At 44.9% G+C, this 27,432-nt stretch overlaps 1 protein-coding gene across 5 annotated transcripts in view; it reads left to right on the forward strand.

Moving 5' to 3' along the window:
• mtss1lb (MTSS I-BAR domain containing 2b) overlaps window positions 1–27,432 on the forward strand; it is a 41,466-nt gene that overhangs the window by 1,674 nt on the left and 12,360 nt on the right. For 3 of the 5 annotated variants that reach the window (XM_068710713.1, XM_068710715.1, XM_068710714.1), the window contains exons 3-5: window positions 24,010–24,094; window positions 24,797–24,888; window positions 25,258–25,332. In XM_068710713.1, the coding sequence (XP_068566814.1) occupies window positions 24,010–24,094; window positions 24,797–24,888; window positions 25,258–25,332 (252 nt within the window). Of the gene's footprint in view, window positions 1–24,009; window positions 24,095–24,796; window positions 24,889–25,257; window positions 25,333–26,282; window positions 26,292–27,432 lie in introns of all 5 variants that reach the window. The other 2 variants (XM_068710716.1, XM_068710717.1) reach the window with 1 other exon arrangement.

Below are 27,432 nucleotides of genomic sequence, written 5' to 3' on the forward strand. Positions count from 1 at the left end.
CTGCGTAGGCTTCGAGCTGGCCGCTGGTTTTAATAGAGTGTGGGCTGAGAGCTGAGAGGGTCAGACAAACACTCACCGCCCACTGCGAGCCATCTGAATACTATAGCAGCACCGAGGGAAGAGAGGGAAACGAGGAAGACCACTGTGGCTGTAACACAGGGACTTTCTCCTCCTGTCGGTTGTTATTAGGTGCAGCTGTCAGACAGTCAATGTGATGCTGATGTGTGTGTGTGTGTGTGTGTGTGTGTGTGTGCGGCCCCAGGTGGGACCCCCACAGAGGAGGATACAGGAAGAGGTTCGTGCTGCTTTTACAGGCCAGACAGGAAATCACCGAGCTCCGTCAGCTCATTACACCACAGCATTACTCCCACCGCCACACGCGCACAGAGAGGCGAGAATATAACATCGACGACCAACGTCGGCGCGGAGACGCAGGCGGAGATGCATCAGAGGCTCTTTGTACTTTCCGTACTGATGAGTCAGTCCTGCTGGAGTCCGTTTGTCACATTGCTGTACAATCGCTGCTCTTTCTCAGTGTGTGATGTTCTCTAATAGATTCGTTAAATGGATGGAGGCAGAAGACGGCGGCAATAATGACGCTCTCTGTCTTCCTGCCATTCACTATATCAATGTGCCGCTTATTACGGCGTGTGTGTGTGTGTGTGTGTGTGTGTGTGTGTGTGTGTGTGTGTGTGTGTGTGTGTGAATGGAACCCAAAGGGTACTGATGATTCCGTGCTGTGCTCTTGTACCGACTCTCCCGTTTTAAGAGACTGCGTTGGCCGCGTTTCCATTCAACGTGTCTACCGAATTCTATGTGAACCAAAGTGTATTCATCATTTGGGTGGAAATAAAAAAAAAACTGGCCCTCTGAATATTATTTATAAGGAATATTACTGGGAGTTATGGTGTCCAGAATGTTACAGTCCACTCCAAAGGCAATGTGTAGCTCTTAATGATATTAATATTGAATCAGGTTGAATATTCCAAGTCTATGCATTGTTTAGATAGTTGACAAACTAATTCCCACTCAAATATGTGCCATATTCTGAATCATTTTATTTAGGAGGTTAACCTTAATGGTCTTTTGGTTTGACTCTAGAGATGGCAATGTGGGTTGCTCCATCAATTTGGTCCAGACGGACATGTTGTATTGCCATAAAATTAGCTAATTAGCTAATGTTAGCATGCCAAACAAAGATGACGATCACGGTAAACATATCTACGTTAGCATGCTAGCATTATTCTTGTGAGCATGTTAGCGTGTTGACATTAGCATTTAGCTTCAAAGCGCCGACGTGCCTCCTGGAAGTACAGCCTCAGTGAGCCGCTAGCGTCCAGTAGAGTCTTGTGCTGCTTTCCAGGAAAGATCTGAACTTTCTCAGTTAAAATCTAAAACATTCCAGTTGCATGAAGCCAAATATAAACAACACCCTGTCCTTTGCTTTTGTCTAACGTTTTCTTCTGAATAACATTTGTGCAGAGAAGATACATGAAGAACAGGTGATAGTATGTATTATTTTTAATTAAATGCAGGTCAAATATACTTGATGTTGACTTTTAGTTGACGGTTTAGGAGCCGTCATTGTCGTCTCTCGCACACCTAAGCCACGCCCCCGTAGCCGCCACTAGCTCCTCACAGAATGCCGATTGGTCTGTTCTTGAGCTTTGCCGGAGACAAACTTGTCACTTGTAGCCCGTCAAGACAGGTTTCCTCGTGATCTCGAGACATCCCGAGAATCCAGCTGCGGCGCATTTTCCTTTTTGAACCACCTTCCCATAGTCAGATGAAGGCAAAGAGAGCATTATGCTGTCGGCCCGGGAAGCAGACCGGTGAGACGCTGGGCGAGGCAAGCGGAGACAAGATGAGGAAATGGACCGAAATAATGAAAGAATATTTTAAATACAGTTAGGAAGTAATAACACGAGAGAAACATGTAGGGAATAGATGACAGAAAACCTTGTGTTCTGTTACATTCTTTTCTGTATGATATATACAAATTGAACACAGTCGTATACTCTATATACATACTGTGTCAGGTGGCCAATGAGAAATAGTCCCTCAGAAGAGCGACTTGTGGTTTGTGTCCCGCTGGATCACGGCCACGCCTCGTTTTCTGCTTTAGGCACCAGATATATTCAGTTGTCCATCTCAAGCTGAAAACGTTGGAGGGTAAGAGAAACCGTTTTTCTTGTGCTTGTGACAGTGTGTGTGTGTGTGTGTGTGTGTGTGTGTGTGTGTGAGAGAGTGGGAAATCAAGCAGGAGGAAATGTGCAAATGTTTGTGAATTCCCTGGTGAGGGATGAATTTGAGTGCACTTTTAGATGTCTTCTCCACTCCCCTCTTATAGCCCAAACATTCACTTTCCCCAGGGCCAACCGTCCCTATGTGTGTGTGTGTGTGTGTGTGTGTGTGTGTGTGTGTGTGTGTGTGTGTGTGTGTGTGTGTGATAGCATACCACAGCAAAATGGAAGCACATAAACAAACACACAACACGTCTGCTGCCCTGATGTGGGTAGATGGAGGCCCTGTGTGTGTGTGTGTGTGTGTGTGTGTGTGTGTGTGTGTGTGTGTGTGGTATTTCCCACGTTTAAAGACCTGTCCATTTAGGACTGTTTAACTTAGGACACACAGTCAGGCATTGACATACAGTCATTGTTTGTTCGTTCTGTTTCATTTTAAAGCGATTTCTTCTCACTTTCCTTTTATGCTGGAGACAGGTTGAGAACTAGAACCACATGAAAGCAGCCGAGCTGTATCGGCCTCGCTGGTCAATGATTCACCATTGAGTTCCGACCACAGACTCTGAATTGTGTTTCTTCTGTTCATCTGAAACGGGCACATTCATAATGAAAACAGAGACATTTGGGGTTTTAAGTTTGTTTGCCTGTTGGAGACAACAGTGTGAGAGCTTGTTCGCGTGACTTCTCTCAGCTCGCTAACCAACGCCAGAGCTTTGTTCCATACGACACTGTGACACTTCAAACTACAGCGAAGACGGCAGAGAATCCCTTCTCCCGCTTCACGTTGCATGTACACAGATTTGAAGTATATCATGCGGAATTCATGATGTGGAAGTATATAACCAACAACAGTCACTTTGCTAAGACACCTCTGTTTTGAAATAACTTTATCGGAAGTCAGTAAGAATGTAACAAGCTGCTGAGCGCAGTCAGTTTTTAAATTTGTAAAGTCAGCACCGTGTATAGAGATGTGTGTGTGTCTGTGTGTGTGTGTGTGTGTGTGTGTGTGTGTGTGTGTGTGTGTGTGTTCATGCATTAGTTGTGTTCAGGGAAACTGTCTGTAGAAAAACACATGTGCACTTTCTGTTTTTCTGTTTGACTCTCTCTCTCTTTGTTCCCATGATGACAATAATAATGATGTTTATGATGATGATGATGATGCATCTCGTTATATCCCCTCTCTCTCTCTCTCTCTCTCTCTCTCTCTCTCTCTCTCTCTCTCTCTCGCTCTTCGTCTCCTCACAGCCTCTCTGCAGTAGCAGCAGTAAAACCAGGGTCAATCCCAGGTCTCTTACTATACACACCAGACACACACACACACATGCTCTGATGCATATAGACACATTCCATATGTGTGTGTAAAAGCATCATCTCTGTGTGTTCCAAAGCTCAAATCAGAGAGTACGGCGTATTACATGCAGCCACATTGCTCTGTAGCTTTATAGTCTTCTGCCTGATGGTGCCGACACACGCATGGTCTTAATGCTTTCTCTTTTACGCCACACACATGTGATGATGTGAAAGGCTCTCCGACTGCACATCAAATGAACAGGAGTGAAGGTTTATTCTTCTGCTAAACAAGATGTGGGCAGAAAACCACTTCAGATGGAGGAAAGGAAGTCTGGGAAACTCATTTCCACCATGTTTATCTTCTTCAATGGAGCCAAAGGAAGGGAGCTTTGGGGGGGGGGGGGGGCGCAGGAAGCAATGAAGTTTATGGGAAATGTGGTCTTGATTTTGAGAAGCACTACCACCAATAATACTGCTGCTGTGACTACAGAGGCTGACCCTGGTTTACAATCATTTCACCACGGTAGGAACTTTAATTTGAGAATAAACCGCTACACACGGCACATTTCAAACCCGACAAAAAAAAAAAGAAGAGAACATTGATTTCTCCTAAATAGAGAACCTCAGATTCGAGGCACAACGAACGATAGTTTGTGTGTTCAAATGGTGAAAAGATGCGGGACCAACAGTCGTGGATTGTTCCGGTCCTCCGAGGAACGGAGTGATGACTGTATGAAAAGACTGAGCGGTCCGTGCTCGAGAGAGCGTTGAGTGTATAGCGAGCGATAAAGACAGAAGACGGACAGAGGACTGTTGTTGAGGGAGTTGCCTTTGACTTAGCTGTGGACACGACTATCAGCTAAATCAGTGCTTTATTCAGACGCATGAACGCCTGTCTGATTCAGCAACACCATGACATGGTCTTTTGAATTATTACTTGTGGCAGAAGCTCTATGTTTCAGCCATTTATGCGCAACAGAACATTTGTATCGGAAGCGTCAATCACGCTGGAGCAGGCTTTGGTTGCATGCAGGTAAACGGTGTTTGTGGAGAGCAAAAGAGGCGCAGCGCGTTGGCCCGAAACGCAGATCTGGAATCCGTCGGCCGTCGATGACGTAGCTTTTATTTTGCCTTTTAGAAAACGTATCTGCATTCATATGCCGTTCGTAGAGATTAACAGTAGACGTTGACTCCCAACTCCAATTCCATTCTTGCGTCACAAGTTGCTAACCGGACTGTAAACGATGCGGGATGAGGAAGTCTTCGCCCCCCAAAATGTTGGCTTTCGCTCCCAGAAACTATCGTCCGGCCGATAGCCGATGGGTTCAGGGACTAACTTGTCTTTTAACATCTATCTATTTCTTTTAAGGAATTGTTTAAACTTGTTTTACTTATTTGAACAAATTCCTCTTAGCTAGCTAATTTAAACTTCTCTGTTTTCTGTCATGCTCGCTCGTAACGTGTGGCGTTCGGGTGTCACAGCTGACTCAGTGTGTCACTGTTAGACAGAGACGGTTCAGTGACATATTGTTGCATAAGAGCTGAACAAAATGTAGCGTAATAACTAAACACAACAAAGAAACAAAAGTTGCTGCTTGTGTTCCTTTGCTTCAAAGCTTGTCTGCTGAGTGTGTATACGTGTCTGTGTGTGTGTGTGTGTGTGTGTGTGTGTGTGTGTGTGTGTGTGTGTGTGTTCATTCAGTATCATAGAAAAAACACATTCAATGCTCCCTCATTAACTAGCTGGCTGCCTGGCAGGGCATTCCATGCTGGCTGCACTGATGACTCCCTGGGTGGGAGGAAGAGACGGAACGCTGCGATGTGAGGCCACTTAAGTTAATACGGCTACACACACACACACACACACACACACACACATAGTACATACCAACACATGCAACTCAGCGAGAGTGGTTTCCCTTATTCAGCTGGCAGCGTGGCATCCCCCCCCCCCCCCCTGCAAGGACCACCTGCTAGTTAATACCACAGCTCCCACACACACACACACACACCCCTGCACATGCAATTCTGACCAGCATTAGCTCACAGGCATGTGTGTGTGTGTGTGTGTGTGTGTGTGTGTGTGTGCTCATGGTTCAGCCTGTTAAATGGCATGCAATGGGAACGGTGGTCATCGCCATCGAACACTAAGCGTTTTATGTACTCATTCCAGTTGTGCGTGTTTATGTCTCTTTCTCGCTCCGACCGCCGACATGGATCCGCCGTCCCCTCAGCCAATCACGGACAAGCGGGATCACATTTGCGAGCGTGGTTGCCAGGCAACAAGGGGAAAAAAAAGAGCGAGAGTGAGTGAGTGAGAGAGAGGGAAGCGGTGGCAGAGAAAAAAAAAAAAAAAAAAAGTGGGCATGTTGTTGCCAAGAGGAGACGAGAAATCTGAGCAAGATGGCTTAATTGCGTTTCGCAGATAGCGCGGCAGCGGTCACGGTCCAACGGGAGGAACATCTGATCCGATTCAGTTGATCATGCAACCAGAGGGGCTGAGGGAATGCAGTGTACGCAGCCTCACCTTAACCCCACTGAGTACATTCCCACTTACAGTCTATATGATATTAATCTATAATTTAACCGTATGCCTCTCTCCAAGTTTGTCTCTTTCCCATGTCCAATGGAGCGGTCAGAGGATCCACCGGTTAAGCTAGATTATCTAAGCCATGTTATCCGGAGATAGAAGCAGTAAGTGATTGCCATTGTTGGCTAGCGTGTGTTCAGATTTGAGCATTAGGAATAGATCTAGTCAGAAAATAGTGAAAATTAGAACACTGAGAAACACGTTTTGCATTTGCTGATTACCATTGTCTTTCCTCGATCGACTAATCAATTAAGTGATGAACAGTTGCAGCTCAGGAAATGAAAAAATGAATCAAAGTACCGCTTTCACTTATTCAGTGAGTACTTGAGTGAGTTTGTAGCATCTCTCCCTCTCCAAGCGCATCGTAGAACTACGGTGGCCTTCAGGTAAGCGCTCTCTGTAGAGCCAGTGTTTTTGGTTTGTCCGCTCTGGGCTACCATAGAAAAAAAAAAGGCAAAAACATGGCGGACTCCGTAAAGAGGACCCGTCCCCCATGAAGATATAAACGTCTCATTCTAAGCTAACAGGTTTAAAGTGGTTATACATTAATGAAAACATATTTATGAATAATGTATTCCATTTCTCCTAATGGGTCCCCTTATATCCCAGACATGAGACCTTTAAGTACACATATTTCATATTGAATAATCTCCTTCTTTCTGTCCTTCCTTCCTACTTCCTTCTGTCTTGCTTTCTTTCCTTCCTTCCTCCCTCCCAGCCTCTCTTTCCCTCTGTAAGTAGGCTATGGCTGAGAGGCCTGTTGTTGTGGAGGACTACAAAAAACAACATTATTGTCTTTAATTAACCCTCAACCTCACTGCATTTCTCCCCCATCCCTTTCCCTCCCTTCCTACCTCCCCTCTCTCTCTCTCTCTCTCTCTCTCTCTCCCTCCTCTGTGGAGCTTTTCTCTCACTCCTCCAATTCTTCTCGCGCTTCATCTTCATCCCCATCGCTCCCCCCCGAGCGCTGCTCCTTCTCTCTTGTTCCCCCTCGGCTCCGTCTTCCTTCCCAACACGTTTCTCCCATCAAATACTGCCTCCCATCATTCTCTGTGCTCCTTTGCTCTCCTCCCTCCCTCCCTCTGTCCCTCCATGCCTCTCTCTGTCTCTGGCAGCTCTCTATAAGGACATTTCCTGATGTCACAGTGCAGCATTGTCCCAGAGGTCAACAACACAAGACATGCTCTGTTGCACACACACACACACACACACACACACACACACACACACACACACATGCAGTGCACTCACTCGGTAAGCATGGGAAGCTGAGCCCAGTGAGTCTTGCTGCTCCAAGGCCAAGTCCTGTTTAATGAGACAAGAGGCTGGAGTGAGAAGTGGCATGCATGCAAGAGAGCGTGTGTGTGTGTGTGTGTTTGTGTGTGTGTGTGTTTGTGTTTGTGTGTTTGTATGTGTGTGTTCTGGTGTTTAGTCGAGTCCTTTTAATGTGCTGCTTACTGCAGCGTCGAGTCCTTTTCAAATTTACAGTAAAGTTTTCATTTAGTTTTTGGGGATTTTTATCATCAAACATGTAGTAATTCTCACTGAATTTGTCTAAATATAACACAACACTTGCAGCACTTAGAGAGAACTGGGTATATTGGTGTGTGTGTGTGTGTGTGTGTGTGTGTGTGTGTGTGTGTGTGTGTGTGTGTGTGTGTGTGTGTGTGTGCGCGCTCAGTCAGTGAGAGTTAGGTGTTAATCCGTAGCATTAACAGCCATCAGCCAGGCGTGATAACTTAACTGTTGTGGCTGCTGCTGGCTCAGCTGTACGCACACACACACACACACACACACACACACACACACACACACACACACACACACACACACCCATGCGCTGCTATCCCTCTGAGGACCCTCCATCGACTCCATCTGATTACATTTTCCTGTAAACCCTGACCGTAATAAGCAGAGTACGCCCTTTAAGGGATGCTCCACCCATTGTTGTCACGGCATCGGCTGTTTTTATCTTTAGTTGCAGCAAACGGGAGGTAAACAGTAGACTTGCAGGCATTATGATAGAAATATGTTGGGTCCCATACGGTCAGATGTCTGTGTTTTCAGACATACAATACTCACTGGTCTCTCCTTATCTCCCACCGTGAGCCCAAGAGCAAGATATAGGCTCCGTCATATTTCCTTGTGGCCACCGACAGCTGAGCGCGTTGTCTTGTTTGTCATGAATGCATCTCACCCTCTCTGTCAAATATCTGTTCCGCCTTGAAAATAATTCGTCAAACATTAGATCCGCTTCTTACATCCCGCCCTGTCGCGCCACGCGATTTGAGAACTACTGGTCCAAGGTAACGTCTTCAAATTTCTTCTTTTGTGAGAATCTGGAACGTTTCTTGCTTGACAAATGAAGATAGCACTAAACACGGCCTCTGTAGGAGAACCTCGAGCCGCCATGTTTTGTTACGTATGTGTGCTCCTGTTCGGTCCCTCACGATGCCCTCGTGTCTATTCGTGTACCGTGTAGGTAGCTTGTATACGTCACATTTCATCCGTTCCGTTCTTCATTTTCCCCCCACCCTTCATCCCCGCCTCCCCGCTGCAGCTCTGCCTCCGCCACTTGGCACATTGCCATGGCAACAGTGGCACACACAGATGCCAGTGTGTTATGTTTTTTGGGGGGCTAACAAGGGGTCAGACATTCCTCCACGCACCAATTCTATTCCATCAACACTTGTGATGTCTTTGGACGTGGAAGTTCATATTTCTCTGTGGTCCTGGGCGGCCTTATTCCGTGCATTGATTTACTTCATGCATGATGGGAACGTTTCAAAGTTATTTGTTGTGGTATGTCGACTGTTCCTGGCGGCTGCACGGAAGCATTGAGGAAGAGAGAGAGACATTAGTGACAGTAACAGCGGAGCAGTGTTTCCCACAGCGACCTGACCTCCTGCCAGCCAGTCTGCTCAGAACTAAAGTGTTCTCAGGGACACGCTGTCACCTCCTGACCGTCTGTGTTTGAGTGTGTGTGTGTGTGTGTTAACGAGAGAGAGAGAGAGAGAGAGAGAGAGAGAGAGAGAGAGAGAGAGGGGGCTTATTTGACGTTTCCCAGACTTTGCTGTATGTGTGTTACATGCTAAACTATCCGTCTGTAAAAATCTGTGCTCTCATTATGCAAATGTGTCCTCCAATCCGGTTCTCTGTTGGGGGGGAGGGGGTCGGGAGTGTGCAGAGAGGCAGAGCATGCATGATGCCCGGACTACATTACCCACAATGCTATATTTAGTCCACTGCAGTGTGTGACTCAGCACCGCCGAGCCTCCGGTCTGACAGCGCAGCTCTCGCTGGTTATAACGCCACATTAGACGTGCGGTTATGTGCATGTTTAGTTTTTTTTTTATTCTCAGAGACACGGGGTCGCAAAAGCAGCGTCACAACAACCCTAATTGCCGGAAGCCACATGATCGATTCTAACATCCAGAGTACAGAAACGCATTCGGGAAAAAGGAGTACAATGCATTGTGGTTGCTGTTAATCAGAGGCATTCAGCGGTTCGTTTCCACGTGTTCATTTAAATCGTATTGGTTTGTCAGACACCGAGAGACGTATAAGCGTGAGATTAAACAGTCATTATAATCACAATAAGGGTTAATATCCATTCATAAGTGTATGTGTGTGAGTGTATAATCCTCTTTCTGCTTCCCCGACACGCCCAGACACAGCTCTTGCCCTAAGGCAGCTCGTATGATGCGTCCATGCAGATGGCACGCCTGCATGATCCACCATCTGTACAGCGCATGGTTGCCGCTGTGCACGTCAACGCCTGAGTGCCGTTATTAAAGGCCGTGTGAGAACGCGCGTTCGTTTTGCACTTGGGAGCTCATGTGAAGCTGTAGGTATGCAGGGAGCGTGTGTGTGCTCTGCGGCGACGTGACGCGTGGACGAGCAGTGAATTCCGAACGCCCCTTTCTCCACGCGGGGCGGGATCATGCATGTTAGTCATGTTTCCAAGCCTCTGTATGTGCTCTACACGCTAACCGGCGTGTTAGGAAGCCGTGACGAGCAGTCACCCTCAGGGCTCCGTGTTGCATGTGTGTGTCATGTGTGTGTGGGAGAGAGTTTCTTTCTTAGTTGCTTTGCTCCTAGAGCGCGCGTCAAGGAATACCAGTCGACTTGACTGAAGCTAAGCCATTCCATCATGGCTGCCAAACAAAGACAGATAAGTCTTGTTGGAACAGTGCTGTGTTCAAAGCGTAGACTGTAAGAAGTGGACGTAGTCACCGTGACGTCACCCATCGGTTTGTGGACGGACGTTTTGAAGCCTTGAGTTGGCCGTCGCCATCGTGTTGTTTTTTGCAACCAAGGAACGGAAGTGACCATATTTGGAATGCGGAGGAGTGACGTAGAGACGCCGGATGCGCGTCTTGTAGGGGCAGTGACCTGTCAATCACAGTAAGCCCGCCCCTAAAGCATCCCGTGCTTCATGGTCTGTTTGACTCTAAATGGACCATAACGTACTAAATGAACATCATGCTGTATTGAAGAAGACTGTAAACTAGAGATTGAGACCATAAACTCATGTTTACAATGTTTACTGAGGGAATAAATCAAGAGAGAAGTAGAGTCATTTTAGACTAGACTTCTATACAACCAGAGGAGTCGCCCCCTGCTGGACACTAGAGAGAATGCAGCTTTAAGACACTCATCTGCTTCACTTGGCAGAACCGGAGGCCTGAGTCAAAGCACTCGTTTTGGCAAGTGTCCTTGAGACACTGATTCCACTTCACCCCCTCCGGGGTTTATTTCCTGACCCCTGACCTCACTCTGTGTATTTCTTGTTTTTGCTCAATAAAACGTCGCCTGACAAGAACACATGATATCAGATTAAAATCTTGAATCTTCGACAGGCCATAACCGCCGCACCGGGAAGGGACACATCGTCTCATTTGAGATTGGCCAAAAGGACGCTTCCATCATTCTCGCAAGCAACGTGTTCTATAGTTCCAGCTGCTGGCTCAGGCAACATAATGTATGGCTACACTATGAGATTGGTATCAATCTCTTATAAATCTTTCCCAAAAAACGTAAAATTCCACTATCAATATTCCTTTAATAGACTTTCTTTTAAGATATGTAGCGCGTAGAAGGAGTTCGTCTAGATACAAATTCAGTAGTATTCCTTGTTTCAAGACCGTGTCTTGAGATTCCTCATGGTAAAACTGCACAGATTATCTCACCCTACTGGCGGACCTTTTCATTTTTGTTACATTAATGAAATAAACAAGACTTGGCACCAGATTGCATGACTCATTTTGACAGATATTTCACTGTATGGATAAGCATGATGACCCTTTTTTCTTTGTGCATGAATGTTAAATCCTTATTGAACTGTTGCAAAAGTGCAAAGTGAGGAAATTTGCCCAGCGGCTATACAATATTGTTCAGCTGACCACCTCAGTGGGATGCTGGAGTATGCACGCACACACACACACACACACACACACACACACACACACACACACACATCAACAGAGCGACAGGAATATGTTACGGAGATAAGCTTTCACTTGCGAGAGCAGCGAGGGAGAGAGCTCTTTAAGATCATGTGTCGCGTCGTCTCGAGAGCTCAGGAAGTCCAGACGGCGCAGAAAATCAGCCGCTCAACAACAGCTGGGAGAAGCGGCGCCGCCCACACCTTCCCACCACGGCTTTGTTCACTGCTCGGCGTTCTTATGTCTGGACGTTTCATTTCTAGGCGTCGCCCCGGTGTTCTAAATACCGAATAAAAGGATGTGTCGATGTAAGACCGTCGTGTCGATATCGGGCTGCTGAGGCGCACGAATGTATTTTGAATTGATTTTCCTTTCCATTGATTCTGGTTTCAGGTTGCAGGATCAGAGTGAGGTGCAACAGTAATGTGCTGTGTGATGATGTTGCGATATTGCTTTCCCATGGTGTTTCCATTAGTGAGGTCATCAGCCATGGAGCTGGTAGCAAATCAGTTCCTTGCTCAAGAACACTTCAACAAACAGTCTTTCTTTACAATATGATTCTTCATGTAGTTTTTAACCCATTTTGACAACATGTTGAAGGACTTTCTTGTCTACGAATGATGTGGATTAACAGGAACACACGGCATTCTATGTACAACAATTTAATCAGACAAAAAATACAACTGATTATATCTATTAAATGTAACAGTTTTAACAGTAGCTAAAGCATTATATTTAGAGGTGACGGGTCATTCAACGGCCACATTTTATGTGACATCAATCAATTCATGAATCGAGTTTTATTTATAAACCACCTCTCAAACAAATCCAATGCAATTCAAAGCATTGAAATAAATGAACTAATAAAATACAACACTGATTAAATTGATCATGGTAAAAATGATTAAAAAGAGCAAAATAAAATAAGGAATAAAATATGTATATATACTAAAACCGTTGCATAAAAAACACATTAGACACTGAATAAAACCAGACTTAATGATAAGCAATTCATAATAAAATCATACATGAAAATGTTTGTTAAAATATCAATATCTTCAGCTCCTCTCGGATCCTCTGGGACTGATTGCTTATTGCCTCTTTGCAATTAGTTCGTCTTCATTTGCATGTAATATTACATTCATTATGAACAATGTTCTGAGAAGAAAACCAAATGTGAAAGCAGCAGCGGAACGAGGTTCAATTAGGCAATTGAGACCGAGAGTGCATTTTACGAGGGCATTGAGCTGTATGACGGGCAAATTATCCAAAGGCATGATGCCACTCTGGAAGACCAAAGGGCCGAACCTCCGAGCTAGTCTTTCATTCACACAGAAGCCTCTGACTCGTGCTCCTGGTTGCGACAGGTAAGAACTGGCCCAACGTGTTCACACAGAACTCGTAGAGGCCTATCTATCAACTCTGCCTTACGACCCACATGTCTGTCCTCACTGGTGAGCAGTGACGGGGAGACAGAACCAGGGGAAAGCCTTTTAAGTCCTTCTGAAGTTTTTGCTCTTTGTACATTTTTCCACAGTTCCTTGAGTAATGTCAGTGCTGCTTTCACTTTCTGCGTTGCTATTTTTAGCTGCAGAAACTGTCCCCCCCCCCTTTTTTGAGTAAATATGCCCTTGTCTGGAGGCCTATAGTTCAGCCCTGCCTTGGTCTCCCGGGGAAAGTGTGTGTATATTATTTTCAGTTTGTGTATTCATGTGTGTGTCTGTGTGTGTGTGTGTGTGTGTGTGTGTGTGTGTGTGTGTGTGTGTGTGTGTGTGTGTGAGAGAGATTTTAAGCCCATGTAATCAAAGCCAGAGAGTGTGCATGCTTTCCCAGGCCCAGCTGACTCCACTCTAAAACATTACACCAGCACAACTCTCCGTTCTGCAGCATCCTGAGCGTTAACGGGTCCAAGGCGCCGAGTACTCGTGCGTACGTCCGTGCATGTGCATGTGTGTGTGTGTGTGTGTGTGTGTGTGTGTGTGTGTGTGTGTGTTTGTGTGTGTGTGTGTGTGTGTGTGTGTCCGGCGGGTAAGGACGCCGCCTGGCAGTGGCCTTCCTCTACGTGGTCGGAGCAAATTCTATGATGTTTGCTTTCTAGCGGTTGCACGTCAGATTTTCATGATCTCAGGGTTGGACGATGGACCTGTATGACCTGATATTTTTTTTATGGCATAAGTTTCTTTGTCAGCTCTTAGAATATCAAGGTAGAAAACAAATATGATTTACATTTGTGGCTGACATCAATGCTTTATTTATGATGTAAAGAACAGTGCACAGTAACCGGATGTGAGTTAAGATGTGTGTGAGGAACAAGAGCACACAGAACACTCCTATTAAGTTCTTTCAAGTCGGTGCTTTGAGCTGTCAAGTTGTTTGCATGCTTATTCCTGTATGAGAGGAACGCAACACATCTCTGCCTTAGACAGGAATGTGTGAGCAGAAAACGGTAGACAGAGAGCTGGCAGAGTTTAACACGCTGTTTTCCAGAAAACAACAATGCACATACTCCCATAAAGTATTTAATATTGACCCTTGACCTCTTTCTGTCTAACACAGATGCACATTAACTTCTCTGATCAAGGTTACTTCTGTGTAACATACAGTTGGTTCCATCATCCTGCGTCTCTATCTTCTTCTTACCATTAGAGTTATTGATATTGCTGAAATCATCTCCCAGTAATATGTATTCAAATCAACATATGTTATACAGCACATCTGGATAATAAATCAAGGCACAACAAACCCAGATTGGATTGTTCGTTTTAACTTTGACACATTGACGAGCAATGTAACATTACAACATAAAGGCACAAAGCAAATGTACAATTTACTGTTGGACAAATACATTGGATTACACTACACAGTTACCTCCTGTCAAGTCTAGAACTGGCTGCTGCCAATTTGACTTTCCGTGAGAGACCGACTCTTTTCTATGGTTTGGACTAGTAGTAGTATAGTTAGTATAGTTTGGACTAGTAATAGTATAGTTAGTATACTTTGGACTAGTAGTAGTATAGTTAGTATAGTTTGAACTAGTAATAGTATAGTTAGTATACTTTGGACTAGTAGTAGTATAGTTAGTATAGTTTGAACTAGTAATAGTATAGTTAGTATAGTTTGGACTAGTAGTAGTATAGTTAGTATAGTTTGGACTAGTAGTAGTATAGTTATAGTATAGTTTGGACTAGTAGTAGTATAGTTAGTATAGTTTGGACTAGTAGTAGTATAGTTATAGTATAGTTTGGACTAGTAATAGTATAGTTAGTATAGTTTGGACTAGTAGTAGTAGTATAGTTAGTATAGTTTGGACTAGTAGTAGTATAGTTTGTATAGTTTGGACTAGTAGTAGTATAGTTAGTATAGTTTGGACTAGAAGTAGTATAGTTAGTATAGTTTGGACTAGTAGTAGTATAGTTATAGTATAGTTTGGACTAGTAGTAGTATAGTTAGTATAGTTTGGACTAGTAGTAGTATAGTTATAGTATAGTTTGGACTAGTAGTAGTATAGTTCGTATAGTTTGGACTAGTAGTAGTATAGTTAGTATAGTTTGAACAAGTAGTAGTATAGTTATAGTATAGTTTGGACTAGTAGTAGTATAGTTAGTATAGTTTGGACTAGTAGTAGTATAGTTAGTATAGTTTGGACTAGTAGTAGTATAGTTAGTATAGTTTGGACTAGTAGTAGTATAGTTATAGTATAGTTTGGACTAGTAGTAGTATAGTTAGTATAGTTTGGACTAGTAGTAGTATAGTTAGTATAGTTTGGAGCTCTCACAGGCCAAGTCTAACCAATAGGACCACACAGGCTGTTTGTTCCTCCCATCTAACACAGGAGTGTTTCCTAAATAAAGCTCTACCGGTGGAGGAGGCACACCAACACATACCTAGATGTACCAGTTTTGAACACGTGGTTAACATTGTGAAACGGTCACAGTTTGGTTTCGGCAACATCATTTCTTGGTTAGGTTAAAGAAAAGATTATCGTTTGGGTTAGAATAAGTTTCTTTGTTACGTACATAACTTCACAAAACTCATAAATGTAAAAATACAATAATAGCACTTCAAGGCCATCAGGCTTAATCAGCAGTGATTGGAGCTCGGGCCTCAACTGCTGGATGTTATGAACTAATGAAGCGTCATCCATTTCTGGCAATCTTCTCCTGTTCTCATCGGTGACACGTCTACCACCACTTGTATGAAGTGTTGAAGGCCAAAATGAGATGAAGATGAGAGTCTTTTTATTCCAACATTTCATATTCCACAATTAACACGGAACATGGAATTGTAGCTGGTGCCTCCAGGACTACATCTATCAGGTGGTTATGTTTTTAAAAAGTGAGCCTATATTGAAATTACAGTACAAGACACTTCTTAAAAATAGTAGACACACACCTTTAGTTGTGGCCGTCCAGTCAAGTTAAGCCAAATTTACTGCACAACTTGCCGTTTTCACACCAGGATCTAATCTAAATTCTCATTCACACACACTCACACTCACCGATGGCACAGACTTCAGGGGCAATTTGGGTTTCAGTATCTTGTCCAAGGACACTTCGACTGGAGAGGCCGGGGATCGAACCTCCAGTCTTCTGATCGGAGGACATTCTACCTCTGAGCCACAGAAGACAGACAGAAGGTTAATTAGAAAAGACAATCTGCATGCAATGAGTGGAAACTGATACGTGCCATAGTCTGAAGCTTAGCGCCACGGACAAATCGTATTTGACAAGTTGGGAGTGGGATTGTGTTTCCTTTTTAACTTTGAGAGCGCGCGTCACTGGCAATCTTATTCTCCTGTCACCATGGCAACAGCAGTTGGGGTGGAGAGATGTGTTTTGACAGGAAGTGACCTCGCCATGACCATGTTGTGGTGTGTGTGTGTGTGTGTGTGAATATAAATTTCCGTCCACTGGAAGAACGTCTGTCTGACAGTCCTGTCAAAGCTTGAATATTTTAGCAGGATTTTGGTTCTCAAAATGTCCAGTTTGAGTTTGAACAAAGCCATTTGGAGGTCGAACCAGGTTACATGTGCTGTTAAGATCCACGTGGTTGTGAGCAAGGACAAGTAAAGAGGTGACTTATTTGTCACGTAGCTTCTGTACTTAAGTAACGCCTCTTTGTTGTTTTAAGCCAGGATCTTTTGGCCCTATCTAGAGGCAGTTGGTTTGTCCATTCTGAGCTACTGTAGATAAACTCCATGAAAAAGACCCAATCCGTAAACCACTGATTCTAAGGAAACCAAAACACAAAGATTCTTATTTCCAGGTGATTATACACTTAAGAAAGGTAACATTATCACATCCATTTCTGCCAATAGATCCCATTATCGCTACACACTCTTCCTTTAAAAATGTGACAGTAGAATTGTTTTGCATATACTGTCACGTGATTGATCAATGGACTGTGTATATGAAAAGCAGAAACAACCTGAAACACAAAAACACCATGTTAATGGAGCAAAGGGAACTGCAGACGACTGTCTTGCTGTATGATAACATGGCCACAATACACAGCACAGGGTTTATGTCCACTCGGACGATGTTTCACCGTCCATTCATCTTGTTTCTTGCTACTAGTTGCTCAGCAGAGGGAACATCTCTACCGTTCGCTTCGAGCACACCGTGGCCTCATTACTGAAAGCCTTTACTCCTCCTGCCTCTGATCCAAGCAGAGGGCAGACCGGTACACAGACGCCATGAGCTCATCTCAACCCGACGCACCGGTCGCAGCGACTCACGGGTCGACGGCTATCGTCTTGCTGCGATGTGTTGCCACGGGGCTCACGCTAACTGTGACTTTTATAAGATGTTCTGATTGGACAAAGCCTATATCACCTTACGTATCATATCATCACATCATTCAGTCACAAATGTCATCGCTCACAATATTAGTTGCTTACCACGTTGCTAAGCCCTTACACTGTCACTCCTTTTCTCCTGTGGCTTATTGCTTAAGTATCGTGCTTCATGCCGTAATGCATTCCTCCAGCATGCTGTATTTGAGGTTGGCAGCGCAGAGTTTACCCTGGAATACGCTTCAGCGTGCGCAGACATCTCAGGGACCGGTGGCTTATTTTGGCCAACGGTGACGACCGGCTGCCTGGTTGTCTGGGAAGCACAATCTCTGACTCTGTTTTCATAGTGAGAGGAGAACGTAGGCCTCATGAATTATTCTGCTTTATCTGGCGCTGCTACTACTGCAGTTCCCCCCCCCCCCCCCCCCTCCTCCCCCTTTAATCTGTCTCCTCATCACCTCCATCTTTGCCCCTCTTTGTCTCCCCGTCCTCTTGTCGTTGCTGTGTCACCGCAGAGATCGCAGACGTCTGTAACCTTGGCAACCGCAGCCTCTCACCTGCTCCGGCATCAACCCTCCCTTCTTGTTATGCCGCTCAAGGCGCAAGAGCGTCGTCATCTCCTGACTCCACGCCCCCCCCCCCCTCATATCACCTACTACACAACACCTACTACGTCCTTTTCCTCGTTCTCTTTCTACTATTGTCCTCTTTCTTGCGTTCCTTTCTTTCTCTTACATCTACTTTTGAACACTGCCTTATTTCCAGCAGGTTATGGGGTCTTTCAGTGACCGCTAACCCCTTGATCCATGTGTGCCTATGTAACGTATTCGTGGCCCTAAGCCTCCAGCTATGACGCTTTAGGTGCCCCTCTTACGTCACGTAGGTTGAGTTCAGTTTCCACTTGTCCACAGGAAGTTAGGTCTGGGCAACAGAAGCACCTAGTTAGGTTTAGGAAAAGAGTGTGGTTCACATTAACTCCACTGACTGTTTGTGTTGTTTTAACCTTACAGCAGAGGCTCTCTTAGCTAATGAGAGGAACTAAGAGAGTATCCGTTTCTGTGGAAGTGGGACTATACTTAAACAGTGCACATTTGGAGGAGCTGCTGCTCAAGTACGGGCTTTTAGCTGACTTACTACTGGGACTGAGTTCTGCCCCGGGACTTTGAGATGGAGCGGCCTTTTAAATGTGAGCAGTATAGAGATAATCTCATGATGCTGAAGACCTTCAAGACCCTTCAGGAGGTCTTGCTGACACCTGCTTGTAAAGCATGTCACCACTGCACTGGATTAAAACACAAAAGGGACAAACCGGACAAGCCAGGTGAGCTGGAATACCTCACAGTTCGTCTCACTCACGGTGAAAATTAGTGAGCCAATCAGAGCTCAACAAAAACGAGGCTCATGCACCGATATATTGTTATTATATATTTAAAACTCCCAGAACATTGATACCAGTATACTTTATGTCTGCAGGTGTCAAGGATTTTAAAGAAAAAATAAAAATTGCTTTGAAGGAGTTGCTGTGTCAAAGTGTGTGTGGGGGCTGTGACGGTTCCCTATCTTGGTGTCTGGTTTGTGTGTTCCTTTAAGCCAGCAGCTACCAGAGGTGGCGATCGCCCTAAGTGGAGGCACCTGGGCCCGGTGCGCTCCTACTATAAAGCTCCGCCTTCCCGGCAACCAGCGGCGCTCTCTCTTCACCCCGTGGAGCAACGAGGACGTGCGTTGTGTTTAATAAACCGCTTCCTTTGCAAACCGTCTGCGTCTCCCTAACTAGTGTCGTGGCGTCAGAGCCAGGTCGTGACGGGCCATACTGCAGATTGTGTATTATATAATATCTGGAAGTGTAATATTGTACGAAACATGACACAGTAATGACATCTGAATTCCCACACATCGTCCCCTTCTGTCTTGAGTTAATATATAAAAAAGCTACAGTTTGATTATGAGGAGAGCGTGTGTGTGTGTGTGTGTGTGTGTGTGTGTGTGTGTGTGTGTGTGTGTGTCTTCCTTGTGTGTTCATCTAATTATGAGCTGTCCCAGTATATTTAACCTGGTCTGACTAGAGGACTAGACACACTACACACACACACACAAATACACACACACACACACGCTGGACAGATTTGGCAAATAGACGTCTAGTCATCGCTACCGTTCACTTGCTTGTTGGCTTGCATTGCGCAGCAAATGGAGAGACGGAGAGGAGGACAAATCCCTCTGCAAGATCATAGATAACAGTTTCCATGGAGATGCACTGGTGGGAAGGCCACAGATGAGAGAAAGAGAGAGAGAGAAGGGGGGGGGAGAGAGACAGAGAGAGGAGAGAGAGAGGGAGAGAGGAGACAGAGAGGAGAGACAGAGAGAGAGAGAGAGAGAGACGAGAGAGAGAGAGAGAGAGAGAGGGGAGAGAGAGAACAGAGAGGGAGAGAGGAGAGAGAGAGGAGAGGGAGAGAGAGCGAGAGAGGGGGGGGGAGAGAGAGAGAGCGAGAGAGAGAGGAGAGAGAGCGAGAGAGAGAGAGAGAGACAGAGAGAGAGAGAGAACAGAGAGAGAGAGCGAGAGAAGGGGAGAGAGAGAACAGAGAGGGAGAGAGGGAGAGAGAGAGAGAGAGAGAGAGAGGGAGGGGGGGAGAGAGAGAGAGAGCATGTTATCATTAGCAGAGCAGACAGTTTAAAGAGGCTCATTGATATCATCAGTATAGCACAGCACACATGTGTGTTTGTAATTCTAACTGTTATACAGCAGAGTAATCAGAGTACCGTAATCACTCCACAGTATGAGCAGGAGGAGGTGTGGCCGGTGGTGAAATGCATCGTCAGTTACGTTTGTTTTTGATGAACCACAATTATACGCTTCTGATCAATATATGAGGGACAAACCGTCAACATTCACTTACTTTAACAATCAGCTAAATGTTTAACGTCACGGCAAACCCTCAACGCTACGCTATTAGTTACGTAACAAACGTACATATTCAAAGCCAAACCATCTGTGGCTGCTGTCATTGTACATGTACTGTAAAACAGAGGGTGGCAATCTTGATAATTTAGTTATGTAATCATTTCCAGAATGTGTGTGTGTGCTGATTTATCTGTTCCTGTTCCCCACTCTGTGCTCTAGGGCCTCATCCGGTTTCACACTGAAGTTACTGTGTGTGTGTGTGTGTGTGTGTGTGTGTGTGTGTGTGTGCGTGTGCGTGTGCGTGTGTGTGTGTGTGTGTCTCTCTCGCTCTCTTGCAGCGAAGTTCAGACATTCATTTCCGTAGCGACAGACAATTTGACCTTAGCAACAAACGTTCTGATTCTCGCCGTAGCAACAGGCCAAGATCCGCGCGGTCATGGAAACCGTAACAAACCTGTCAGTTAAGTCAGTTGCTAGGTGACGAGGAAGATAGTTGCATTGCCATTCACTGGACAGACTAACACTGACTAAACATGATTTCAACCAACAACAAAAACACGTCATTTACTCAGTGTGGTACACATCACCCTGCAGACACATTAGAGACGTCCATGCAGCCAGTCTGTATCTGTGATGTCATGGTTGGTACTCCCCTATCACTAGTGTTCATTAGTGTTAGCATTAGGGTCCTACCATCAAAAAATAACTGAACAATCCAAAGATAATTGGTATTTTCTTTAGCTTTCAAGATATTGATCGATGCACATTTGCCCATGAGGCAATGATGGTTTGTCACAGCATCACCAAACTGAAGTGCTCCGTGATGATTGGCTTCACTCAGACAGAATTTAGACAGAATTAATGAGCCTCGTGAAGCCTGAACCTGCCTGTGGCTACACTGCTGTATATATATATATTATATATATTTCATTTCTTACAGGCAGAAAGTGAGGAACACTGTAACGGTAGTATTCAGTACTCATATTGTTACGTATCGTGTCGTGTACTTGTAACTCAACCATTATATGCATATTTCTGGTCTCCTTTGAAAGTTATGAAGATAATGAATATGAAACCATTGCCTCCAAAAACGTTGAAATAGTAGTAAACACAATGCTTATCGATCAGTCTTCATGTAGGACTGCAGAGCTGCTTTCTATGTACAGGAGGTACATGGAGAATGCATGCAGTGTAATCATGTTTTCAATAGTACAAATGTAGCTCAGGAGCTGATGAACAACACAGCAGAGCCAGAGGTAGAGCGTATTACCATAGTATAAGGTCATGAACATAATGCTGAAGCTTCTTGTAACCACTGATACAGATTGTCGTTTGTTTGCATCGTCCACAAACATCATAATTTAAAAACAAACATCATAATTTACCGTTCAGATGTAGAGAGAGAGCCAGCCAGAAGGCCGAAAGAGCCTCTAGTTAACGGACCTTCTATTCTGTGCCACGAACGCACCAAGAAGTATGTTATCAACAGAACTGTGTGAAAAATAAAAGCAATAGGAGGGTAGGAGTTACCTCAGTATACTGGTACAATGAATTCAGTTAAACACTGCAATACCCAAACATAATGTGTACTCTTTTATATAGTTTTATCTTTAAACTACACCAAACTGCATCGTTTTTTCCGGTCGTGAAAGTCTCTCATCCCAGTGCTCAATTTACCATTTAGTTCTTGCCGAATCATTATTACATCACCTTCCTTCAGTAGGTCAAGAACCCTGACCCTCCTAGACATGCAGTACAGAGCATTCAGCCAACAGTAGGACCAGGTTCACTTGTTCTGCTCATTCTGCAAGAAACAACAAGGCAGACTGAGCATAGTTCAAAACATTGCTCTACCTTTTTTAGTTGAAGTTGCACTAAGAGAGCAAATCGGCGCTGACTCACACACACACACACACACACACACACACACACACAGTAGCTGTGTTCCAGATGTGAGTAGTGTGTATTCTGTTGTTGATCTCCTATAGAGTCTGAGAGGCATGGTAATAACAGACAAACAGGAAGCGGACCATCATAAAGATCAAACACACACACACACACACACACACACACACACACACACACAACACACTTGGCTGTAGCTCCAGTCCCATGTTTCTCTCGCCAGCAGTGAGCTCATTAAAATGTGCAAGGCGACCCCTCTCCTCTTCATCCTCTCTCATCTCTCCCTCCATCTCATCCTCTCTCACTTCTGTCCAATATTCCTTTTTCCTCTCTCTCCATCAGTCATGTGACTCTTTGCTTCACTCTCCCCCCCCCCCCCAAAACAGAAAACCTTATTGATCATACTTTCAACGCAAAGTTCAAAATGCCGCTTCGGTTGTACAACTGATCGGCATGCATGGTGTCAACTTGAAGCCTGTCTGTGTGTGTGTGTGTGTGTGTGTGTGTGTGTGTGTGTGTGTGTGTGTGTGTGTGCATGTGCATGTGCATGTGCGTGCGTGTGTGAATGTGTGTGTGTGTTCGGGGGAGGGAGGCTCTGCTTTAATGAATGGTTGCCGGGTAGAACAGGAGGCGTGAGGGAGGAATTTGTTAATTATGAATGGAGCACTTCTCTCTGGATGTGAACAACACACAGTGCAAGTGTGAGTAAGTGTGTGTGTGTGTGTGTGTGTGTGTGTGTGTGTGTGTGTGGGTATGTGCTAACATATGTGAGTATGTGCCTTATATGACTGGTGGGGAAATGACAATGAGTTATAGTAAAGGTGCTCAGGAGCAAGGGATTCTGGGTTGATCAGAACCAGGGCATGGCTCATTGTTAAATCACAAAATCTAATGTAGGAGATAATGCAACTTTATACTTAATGTTACTACATCAAGTCAATTAAAAAACATAACATTTGGCTGAATCAATTAGGAGAAATTACCATCCCATTTATTTTCAAACACTGCAAAACACACACACACACACACACACACACACACACACACACACACTCACACTCTCTCCCTGCATGTTCCTGTGTAAACCCGTTTAAGCCCTTATGATGAACAGTGTCTCGTTTGGCTGCTCTTGAATCTGAATTTTTGTGTACATTTCCGTGGCAGCGGTGATTATGGTATTCACGCAGCACCGTGCCCTATATAAACCATACCTCCGCTGGGAAGTCTCTCGGCGCAGAGCACGAGAGTGAAGCTCTAATCCCCTGTTTTCCTGTCGGCTCTTCGCCTGCACTGCGGCGGCAGCACCTTGTTTGGAAGTTAGCGGGTTCCTGCCATCAGTTAAACTGACTTTAACTCCGGTGGGGGGGGGGGGTTCAGCGTTTTCCACATGGACCTGCTCTGCCTTAAAATAGACTGTTTACAGTTACAGGTTAGCTGCTCACGAAACTGGTCCCCGAGCGCTTGGCTCTCGCACAAACTGCTTTATTTGGACGAAGCGGGGAGTGTGTGTGTGTGTGTGTGTGTGTGTGTGTGTGTGTGTGTGTGTGTGTGTGTGTGTGTGTGTGTGTGTGTGTGTGTGTGAAGTATCTACGAGAGGCGGATCAGGGTCTCGTGTAAATACTGGCTGAATGTAAAAAGAGACAGAAACCTGGGCTCTGTTTGAAGAATACAATGATTTTTACCATCATTTACATTACACAGCACACTATTAGCTGTGTACAAAAGGGCTTTCAGTGCAGTGAGACTCTTTGGTAACATCTGTATGTGTGTGTGTGTGTGTGTGTGTGTGTGTGTGTGTGTGTGTGTTTCCTCATATGAACCTGGCTGCTTTGTATCACCAGGGGCAACCAGAGACATCGGCTCGGCTCTGACCAGGATGTGCATGAGGCATCGCAGCATTGAGGCCAAACTCCGCCAGTTCACCAAGTAAGATGCACATTTTCGCTTCCTTTCCTTCTCGCCTTTTGTCTGTCCTTCACCTTTCGTCCTTTCTCTGTAGCCCATCGGGGGGAGGGGGGGGTTCAGAAGTCAAAACCTTGTGTGTGTGTGTGTGTGTGTGTGTGTTTGTGCTCGTGGTTGGTGTTATGCCGCGACAAATACTTGGTGAAGTTTTCTTCTCGGCCGCATGGATTCCATTAGAGGACATTACTTCGTCTGTAAATGGATACAGCCATTGGCACACGGCACAGACCGCTCTGGAAAGCTCACCCAGGGTCCGCTTTCAACCACCGCTCGCCTTTTCCTTCAATTCTCCACGCTCGTCTTCTGATTTTTCCACGGCGCAAGTTATTCCATCGATGGCGATGATAATGAGGACGATGATCTACGACCATGGTAATGACAGGGGTCCCCTTTGAAGGCGGAGTCAGTCTGAAAGCTAAAAAGCCATTATTGTGTTTGTGTACATGTGTTTGCAGTTGTATCACATATGTATGCATGTGTGTATAGGGAGAGGGGCGGTGTTCCAGATACTAAAGTAACAAAGCGAAGGGAAGTATGAGTATGACAATGCAATGACAATATTTGTCCCAGGTTTGAATTTTGAATGAAACAAAGCAGTAGTTGCTGGCGTCTCGTCTAAGCTGTCTATTCATTGTACGTGCCTTCCTCTTAAAATCTCTCCCGCAGTGCTTTGATGGAGAGTCTGATCACTCCTCTCCAGGATAAGATTGAGGACTGGAAGAAGACAGCCAACCAGCTGGATAAGGATCATGCCAAAGGTACATACGCCCGATGATAATTCATGAAAACCTCTGCAATGCTAGGTTCTAGCCCCGCATCGGGAAGTAGCCTCAAAAGAAAACGTGCCGACGTTGCGAGCTGCTGTGGCTTATCGATCACCGTGAAGGTTGGATCAAAGAAAAGCAGAATCAGCCACTAGATCCCTTAACTGTCAACTATCCGGAACGATCGCTGAACTAAGCTCACACCTGGTGACATGTTCTAACCAAACGAGCGTTGCATGTACAGCTTTCCAACACTACAGTGTGAGAGAGGGTTTACCAGCTTTACGCTCAACAACGCTCAGCTGTGCATCCCTGTTACTAAAGCCCCCCCCCCCCCCCCCCCCCTGTTCGTCCTGTTTCCAGAGTACAAGAGGTCACGCCACGAGATCAAGAAGAAGTCGTCTGACACCATGAAGCTACAGAAGAAGGCTCGGAAAGGTAAGAGTCAGCAGTCGAGCTCTGTTAGAGTGTAGTCACAAAGACGACGTCGGTTCTACAGGTATCAGTGTTTCTGTGTAGCTCCTGTTCATCCTGATCACTGTTGCTAGTAAATAGAAAAATGAACACCAGCAACCATATTCCCTGGGCCACAACTAGATCAAATGTTGATTTATGGTTTGGATCTGATTTATTATCAGAAAACACACACACACACACACACACACACACACACACACACTCACACACACACCAACAGAACATCGAGTCATTCACCGAGGTCAACAACCAAAGGCTTTATACGTCTAGGGCAAAAGAATTGGTAGGTTTAGACCGCCATCTTGTGGTGCTGACGTGTTTTGCAGGTCTCGTTCTCATTTGTCCTGAAACGCTTCACTCGGCCGTCTCTCCGGAGCAGCTTCCGCTCAGTTGCCGGGCAGACGGAAGCATTGAATGCATTTCAAAAATGACTTTGTTTTCTTAAAATATGTGATTTATCTTTTGTTAAAGACAGTTATATGACTGCAACTCTGAGTGTAAATGATGTACTTAGAATGGTTATGATTTTTTTTTTTTTAAATGAAATATTAGTAATACATGAAATGTGATACATACATTGAATTAAGTAAAACAGTGCAGGTTCCTTTCCTGGTGTGTTTGCCAGTGTCCGGTCGGCCCCGTCTGTGCTGATGCTTGGTGCTGTTATTATTTCTGGATTTGGTTTTGGGTTATTTTGCTCTAACCTGTGTTAACGTGGCTGTCTTGTGATGGCTTCCTTGTACTAACCTTAACATTGAGTTCTGCTGTGTCTGCTCTCTCTCCCCCCCTTTCTCTCTCTCTGTCCCCCCCCTCTATCTCTCTTCTTATTTTGCTTCCTTTTCGCGGCCTCCCCTTCTCCCTCGTCTCTCCCTCCCTGTGGTATTTGCCCCCCCCCCCTCCCCATGTAACAGAGATCCAGGGTAAGTATCAGCCTGTCGCTCTGCTCCGGCTCTGCCACATCACCTCCTCTTTCTTCAACCTTCACAGTTTATCCAGCATGCTACTGAGGGGTTACTACTACATGCGTCATACTACATGTGTGATACCCAGTGGTCATGGAAAAGTGTCTGTGTATGTTTGGGAATTGTTCTATAATATAAGGAAGAGTCATGAAGGTCTTGTAATCAAGGCTGGATTAACCCGCCAGGGGAACCCTAAAGAAAGTTTGAGGTAACTTGATATATTTGTATATATATATAAATAGTTAGATTGTGAAATGTACCACATAAGCACATCATAAACCAACCAGGATCAGGTAACCGGTATAAGGTGTTGTCTTAAGTTCCCTATTGTTTTAGTTGAACCCTTAAACACACAGCACCATATTACACCTGTTTAATTCCTTCATTTTATTCACTAAAACGGTCAAGTTCCCTTTATTCTGATTCTGATTCTTTAGGCTAAATAGCTGAATAGTGAGAAAAACCATCTTCTATTGGTCCCTCTGGGGGCAGGGAGCTATATGTCTGGGGTCAGCTGATATCCAGGCCGAGACTTCCTTTTTCCGTGCGTTGCCCGTTGTTGACAGTCCGATCAGCAATTTGGGATGCGAGACTGGAGTTGGAGTCCAGAGACTAAGTGTACGATCTGGGTAGTTTCACGAGAAGCCAGTTAAAGCAACTAAAAAGTGAAATCATCGTCACTTCCTTGTTTACCTGCGCTCAACCAAAGCCTGCTGCAACGCGATTGGTCAATAATACTCGGACTACAAACAGAAACCGGTCCGGTCCCGTTGCCTCAGGATTCTACTAGATTAGTTTCAGCCTCATTTTGTGTCACTCATTCATAACTACATATTAATGCAGACACAGGGGATACAAGTTTCTCATGATTAGTGATTACTCGACGAAACAAACATGTTAAGTACGTGTAAGTTATCGAGCGGTTACAGTAGTCCACGTCTGTTCAACATTGAATATGTAAAACGTGTTGTGAATCTGTAAAGATTAAAAAGTTATTAGTGAACAGAAAATACCGCTGTGTTCTTAAGGGTTGTGATGTGCTTTTAGGGTGCTTACAGAATTAATATGTTCAACCTTTTGAACGTGCAGCTTCCGGGGC

Source organism: Cebidichthys violaceus, unplaced genomic scaffold, assembly GCF_023349555.1.
Source record: "Cebidichthys violaceus isolate CVI_PGR_0920_01 unplaced genomic scaffold, fCebVio1.0.p SCAF_16, whole genome shotgun sequence".
Taxonomy (NCBI): Eukaryota; Metazoa; Chordata; class Actinopteri; order Perciformes; family Stichaeidae; genus Cebidichthys; species Cebidichthys violaceus.